Below are 7,070 nucleotides of genomic sequence, written 5' to 3' on the forward strand. Positions count from 1 at the left end.
AGCCTTGTCAGGCTACATTCACACAGCTATTAACTAGATAATAATAGAAAACAAAAAAAAAAAAAAAAAAAAAAAAAAAAAAAAAAAAAAAAAAAAAAACCGTTTTTTTCTAATATACTCCATGCATCTCCAGCCTTTGTTTTCCCAGACTCCCCTGTGTAAACAGAGAGCAGCTGCCAGGAGCTCTTGTCAGTGACACACAGGGCACTTGTAAAACACTGAGCATGAGCAAAACCAGATGCTACACAGTCACTGCCTGCCTCATGCGTTCCCCTGCAGCCTACGAGGTTCAGGCACTGCCAGCCTCCAGTCTCACAGTGAGCACGGCACACAGGTGCTGAGTGGTCAGCAGACCTGGAACCCACACTCGGGCTTTGGGGCTGCAGAGTCCCCCTTTGCACCCACCCAGCAGTGGGCAGCGTTCCCTCCTGGGTCTGCACTCTTGCACACTGTGGAAAGTACTGCTGTCAGATGAACAGTCTGGGTTGGATGGGAGGCCACTCAGATTGTATGTAAGCTCTTGTCTTTCCTGTCTTTGTTCCTTATTTTTAGATTAAAATTTTTCTGGAAAAATGCCATATCTTACTATTTTCTATGCTTTCTGAGTTTAAAAAAAAAAAAAAGGAAAAAAAAAGCTGTTAAAAAGAAAAAAGAAGAAAGGCCACAAATTCCTCCCAAGTCATGGTAAAGACACACTGAGAGCAGGGCCTTCCCTCCCTCCTGGAAGTCCCCTGAGCCCCTGTGCTGTTCTCAGCTGTCCCCACAGTCTCTCTGATGACTGCCCGCTCTACCTTTCACACTCAGGCCCCCTCTCTCCTGCCTCTCCCTGCTGTGACTCCAGTCCCAGAGCTGTTGCAGGCACTGCCCCTTCCACTCTTCTGCAAAGTGGAGTAGACACTGAGGTCCTCCCAGCGCCCTGCTCAGGTCCGTGAGCTGTGCTTAGCTCTGCTGAGCGTCTTCCACATCCTGAGTCTGAGGCGGCTCCTGCCACATCTTCCCTTCCTGAGTCCCGTCCTCTTCCTCTGTCTGGTTCCCACTTTGGCACACGATCCCTGTGTTAAGTTGGGCCTTGTGTTGCCCGTGTCACCTTTCCATCTTTGAGTGTACAGTTCCACAGGCACGCCTGACACCTAGATAAAAGCTAGTGACCCAGGAAGGCGAAGTCAGTCCTTGCACACTCCTGTCCTCCAGAGACAAGAAGACCACGGGATCCCAGGGAAGTGACAGCAGACATCAATGTGAGGCGCATCCCTCCACGCAGTTCGCTTAGGAGAAACGTCTGGGCACAGTGGGACGTACCTGTAACCCTAGTACTTAGAAGACTGAAACAGGAGACTTGCTAGTTCAAACCAGCTTCAGTCACACTGAGAACTCAGGAGGCAGCGTCAGCTCAGTCTTGAAAAGCAGTGTGCAGCGCGTCCTCAGCCCTGCGGTGACTAGGCTGCTCGCCATTGCTGTGCAGATGGGGTGTGTCTGTGACAGGCTGTATCTTTGCATCCCAGGCCTGGCTCTGCAGCTGTTGATCTAGCTGACGTCCTCTCTTCATCTTTCCTACTTGCAAGGCTGTGCAGAGGAAGCTTGTCTATCTTAGTCTTACTGGCAGGGCCAGCAGTTAACCTGTGCAGTGTGCTCTCAGGGCTGAGTCGGTCATGTATGAAAGTTGCTCATCCTGACACTCTCAGAGACACCACACTGCCTGGCCTTGCGAATGCCATACCTGTCGGATCTGAGGGTTAGAAGGGAGTTCTTCCGTTGCCTTAGTTAAGACTTGTGAAGCCATGAGTCCCAGGGCGCAAACCCTGCCCTTCACCTCCTCACTTTGGGTCACGGTCCAGCCCGGAGGCAGAAGCCACAGCAGTAACCTAATGAGAAAGTTCAGTGGTTTATGTAAGTACTGAGCAGCCATGATGAGGGATGAAAAGGACCCCGAGGATCGTGGTATCGGACTGAGATATGACTAGCTAGAATACGTGTGTGTATGTGTGTGAGGCCAAGTTCCGTATTTCTAGCCCCAGAAAGCCACCTGATAGGAGGCTGGGCATGTGGCTCAGGAGAGACCATGATGCAGTCCTGGGGCCCATCCTCTGAACCCCAGAACCTGGGCATATTACCCAGCACTCATGGAAGCAGAAGAACAGAGGTTAAAGGTCACCCTTGGCAGCTTAGCCTGGCCCTGTCTTAGAAAGGGAAAGGAAGAGGGAGGGGAAAGACAGGAAGAAGAGAGGGGGAGAAATGTAGTGACTTAGCTTTGTTTTATAATCTTGACCAAGTTATCTTGTTTCCTTGTTTCTTGGAACTTGAAATAAGGAAGCTATGTGTTTCGTGACAGTTGGTGAAGTCTGTTGAAGTGGGTGATGTTCTTTATGAGGTATTTCTGTGTTGGTCGTTGACATCAGAGGCCACTCACCTACCGTGCAGCAGAGTGGAGAGGCCACAGTGTCCACAGAACAGCATGCACCATCCTGGACAGCGGAGCCTCAAGGCTGCTTAGGCAGTGACTGTGATCTGGCATGGCTCTAAGCTGTTAGTGGGAAATGGCTCAGTTTCCTTAGTGAACATTACCACATGGCAAAGCCTAGAATCTATTTATCTCATATGCAGGTCAGAGAACAACCTTTGCAGGAGTTGATTCTATGATGTGGGTCCTAAGGATCAAACTCGGGTCAGCAGGCTACACAGCAAACACCCATACCAACTGAGCTGTATCTGTTTACAGCCATCTTTTTTTATGGGTATTTTGCTTGCATCATATGTGTCCCATGTGTGTGCCTGTGGAGATCGGAAGAGAGCATCAGATCCCTAGAACTGGAGTCTCAGATGCCTGTGAGCTACCGTGTGGGTGCTGGGAACTGAACCTGGATCTTCTGCAAAAGCAACAAGTGCTCTAACCCTCGGCGGAGCCTCCTCTCCAGCCTCTGCAGGAAACTTAGACTTGTAGAAACATTCCCAAAAGCCAAGGTGTCCCCATAAACCATTCAGTAGCTCCTGCTGTTAGCGCCCACCCCCCTTGATCAGAACACACGTGTTAGCTGTGCACATATACTAGCTAAGTACAGCGTGCTTGCAGCATCACCCACTTCCCACCAGCATGGCCCTTGCCTCAGTTCAGCCTGGATTCTAGTTGCCAAGAAATGTTAAGCCTCCTTGCTGCCCATTAGCCTGTGATAGCCCATCTTTCCTGACCTTGATGCTTGAAGATTGGTCAGGTATTTTCTAGAATGCCTTTTTAAGGATTTATCTTATTTTTACTTGTGTGTATGTTTTCTGTTTTTTTTTTTTTAAGATTTATTATGCACAAGCACACTGTAGCTGTCTCCAGACTCACCAGAAGAGAGCATCAGATCGCATTACAGATGGTTGTGAGCCACCATGTGGTTGCTAGGAATCGAACTCAGACCTCTGGAAGAACAGCCAGTGCTCTTAGCCACTGAGGCATCTCTCCAGCCCCCGTGTATGTTTTCTAAAATGAGCAAATTTTGGAATAGATATTTTGCAAAAGAAGGTACATAAAGTGGCCAGTAAGCTCTTGCCAAAATACCCAGCGTAGTTAGACTTTAAGGAAATAAGTCTTCAAAGGACTGATGGTGCCGAGACCTGGTGAGCACAGCAGCTGGAACTCCCAGGCCTTACCAACTAGAAAACAAAGCGGCATTGTGCTTTGGGAAGAGGGCATTTTCTCATCACTTACGTGGCACACGCCTCTTCCCTAAAATCCAGCAGTTCCATCAGTCCACCCCAAACCAGAACCAAACAAGGCTCACCTAAGGTCCCTGAATGTCGTAGTGACAGCAGCCCAAGCCAGGAGGTATCCAGATGAATGCCAGCAAGTGTGGTGGAACTCTAGCAACAAGATGCCTACTCCTGGGCTGTAGAGAGGCTCAGCTAGTGGGAGCAGTTGCTGTACCCACACTAGTGGCTAAGTTACCTGTAACTCCAGCTCCAGGGGTTTTGACCTTGTCTGCTGCCCTCCATGGGCACTGCACTCACACACATATACCTACACACAGACACACACATACATTTACAAATTAAATGAATGAATGAATGAAGCAGTAGACTGTGAGTGACAAAAGCCAAGCATGACTGAGTGCCAGGAGCTGTAGTGTGCAGTGGAGACAGTCGTACTCTGTGAGAAGCACTGTCTGAGCCTCTGCTGTCTGCCCTGACAGTCACTACAGTCAAGGTACCTGTGAGGGAGGGGATCAGGCATCAAGAGAGGCAGGGTGCAGTGTGCTGATGGCTTGCTGAGCTGCGGCATTGTCCGTTTGTCTTCCTAATCGCGTCAGTTGTACTTCTGATTTCCTGAGTTGTGTCTGTTGGCCTTGCTTCCAGGTGGATCTACCTTAACGATCAGAACCTATGCATCCCTGCCAGTTCCTCCTTTGTCTACGGAGCGGTCCCCATAGGAGCCAGTATTTATGTTATCGGAGACCTGGACACAGGTGAGAAAGCTGCAATGCTCTCCCAAGAGCCGCTTGCTGTGGCTTAGGGGCATCCGTCCGCTCAGCTCTGCTCCCTTTGTGGTTTAGGTACCAACTACGACTACGTGCGGGAGTTTAAGAGAAGCACGGGCACCTGGCACCACACAAAGCCACTCCTGCCATCCGACCTTCGGCGCACAGGCTGTGCAGCCCTGCGCATAGCCAACTGCAAGCTCTTCCGCCTGCAGCTGCAACAAGGCTTGTTCCGCATCCGGGTCCATTCCCCTTGAAGAGGAAGAGGATCCAAAAGTGAGATCCTGCCCCAAGTGCATCATGTGGCTGGCCGGCGGCAAGTGCAGTGAAGCAGCCCCATCTCGCTGTGTGCTGGGCTTGAGTATGGTTACTCTCTGGTGGTTTTTTAATGCTTAGGGGCTCAGGCTTCTGCCCTGGTCTGGAGACCGTGTACTGTTGAAAAACTACCTGCGCGGAATCAGTTCCTCCAGCCTGATGCGTCCGTAACCAAGGCTAGTGAATGTCCTAGGAGGAGGGTGTGGGGGTTGGTGTCATGTGAAATATCAAAGTTAAAACCCTAAGGTGCATTTTCCCAGAAGGGAACTCTTACCTGACTGACTGCTGAGTTCCAGTGTGTGTGGCTGTGGTCAACAAACAACAGAATCCATATATGCAAGCCAACATAGCCAGCATACGAGGTTGTCCTTGTACTGCGTGCAGAGGGGTAGAATGCCTGGCCCCCGCCGAGTAATTGAGGTTTGTGCAGTTAGTTCCCACTTATTACTAGTGCTCTGTCTTAAGACTCTTAAAAACTATATTCTGATGAATTGAAACTAAGATAAAACTCCTCTCTGGCAACGGTCTACCTTAGTAAAGATTCAGTCATCCAAGGAGCTCAGGTCCGAAGCCCTTGTGTGAGCTTAAAGGAATTGTTCACCAGAAAAGATCCTGCGCCAGGCCGAACGAGTTCTGGGGTGGTGCTGTGAGATCGGAGGGAGGCATACCATCCCTCTTTCCCACCTGGAGAAGCAGAACTGTTTTCTAAGCTCCAGGCTGCTAGGGCAGAGGAGACTTTAGACAGAGTCGGGCAAAGGAGAGTTCCGCTGCGACTAAAAACAATGAGACATATATTTAAAAACAAAAACAAAAAACAAAAAAACAACAAAAACAAAAACAACTGTCTAGGGATCAAAAGGTCTGCATCTGATCTGTCTGAAAGCACACTTGGTCCTGTTTACTGCTGCTTAGAGCTGCAAGCTTGTCTTTGAATGCAGGTGTGTGTGGAATTGTGTCTTTGGAACAGGCCGCTCCCACAGCATAGGAGTATAGATGAATTCACTCCAGGTAACGTTTGGCTGGTAGAATAAACTACCTCAACTTAATTGTATTCTGTTCCCACTAGTACCCACCCCCCATTCCCCATCTCTCACCACCACCCCCCCTTCACCCTCTGGTCCACTTCCTCTTAGTAAAAAGAATTCCTTAGTTAGTGGGATTTATCTTGTAAGATATTTTTGTTTTCCATTTAGATTATGGCCCCTTGGTGTGAAATGAGGAGCTTGGCACACTCGGTTATTTCATAGTGTGCAATATCAAGTTTCTAGTCAGCTTGATAGAGATTTCCTCATTTCTGTTTTCTTCCGATTTCTTTCTCTTAGAGAATGAGTGTAAGAGGCAACATTGTATCGTAGTGACTGCTAACTGTGTACATGCATCCTCTGCTCATGTTGGAGAACAGGAATCTCTTCTCTAAACTTCCTCCCTGCCTGAGATGTTTATATGCAATTAAAGTGCATGTAAGACAGCAATCCTAGTTTCCTAAAAGGGTGGCCTCTCTGCAGGATTTCCTTATACCTGCTGGGAGTCAACACTAGACATTGCTAAAAGGCAGGGGGCAGGGGGGGTGGGGGTGGTGTAAAAGGGCTGGGACCCGCTTCCTAACTGCTATGGCCAGAAGCAACTTGGCAAGAGAAGGTTTAAGGTTTTATCCCTTGCTGTAGGCCAGGTGTGCCACACGTTCATGCCACCCAGGGAACTCGGTATCAGTCCACACCAGGCTTGGGTTGTGATGGGTTTCAGCCACATTGTTGGCACGTTTCCCATTGGGAAGCTTTCCATCAAAGAAGCTGCTGCAGAGAAGCACGTTCTGCTGCTGCTGAGATGGCTTCAGAGGAGGGAAATTGCCAAAACGGGTGAGTTGACTGTGGTGAGATGTCTGCCCGGGACAGAGCCATGGCCAGCCGGAGCAGAGAGACGCTGATGAGAGCCAGGACAGCCGTGGCAAGGGCTCTGTTTGGGTTGATATTTGTTTGTTTGTTTGTTTGTTTGTTTGTTTGTTTTTAACTCCTGAAATGTAAAAAGCTCTCAGTCTGCTTCAGGCCCCAAGGAGACGACAGTTCCTTGTTTACAGCGACAGGTCATGGCAGTGTCACCAGTGCCTGGTGACTTACTTGGTCAGTTCACTTTAAAAAAACAAACAAACAAACAAACAAAACCCACAAACAAAAAAAAAACAGATTTTCAGTTCAGTTTATTGACACAGTAGCTGCAGAAATTAATATTTTATAAAATAAATCAGCAACTTAATATGGGATGCAATATCAACAAAAGCTGCTAAGTGCCAAACTATTATTTTGT

The 7,070-nt window shown here is 48.7% G+C and overlaps 1 protein-coding gene across 1 annotated transcript in view; it reads left to right on the forward strand.

The window, feature by feature from the left end:
• Gan (gigaxonin) overlaps window positions 1-6,303 on the forward strand; it is a 48,427-nt gene extending 42,124 nt beyond the window's left edge. Inside the window, exons 10-11 of the mRNA XM_021170549.2 lie at window positions 4,333-4,442; window positions 4,530-6,303. Of these exons, the coding sequence (XP_021026208.1) occupies window positions 4,333-4,442; window positions 4,530-4,711 (292 nt within the window). The 3' untranslated portion in view covers window positions 4,712-6,303. The remainder of the gene's footprint in view (window positions 1-4,332; window positions 4,443-4,529) is intronic.
• Window positions 6,304-7,070: the final 767 nt, after the last annotated feature.

This window comes from Mus caroli, chromosome 8 (genome assembly GCF_900094665.2).
Source record: "Mus caroli chromosome 8, CAROLI_EIJ_v1.1, whole genome shotgun sequence".
Classification (NCBI taxonomy): Eukaryota; Metazoa; Chordata; class Mammalia; order Rodentia; family Muridae; genus Mus; species Mus caroli.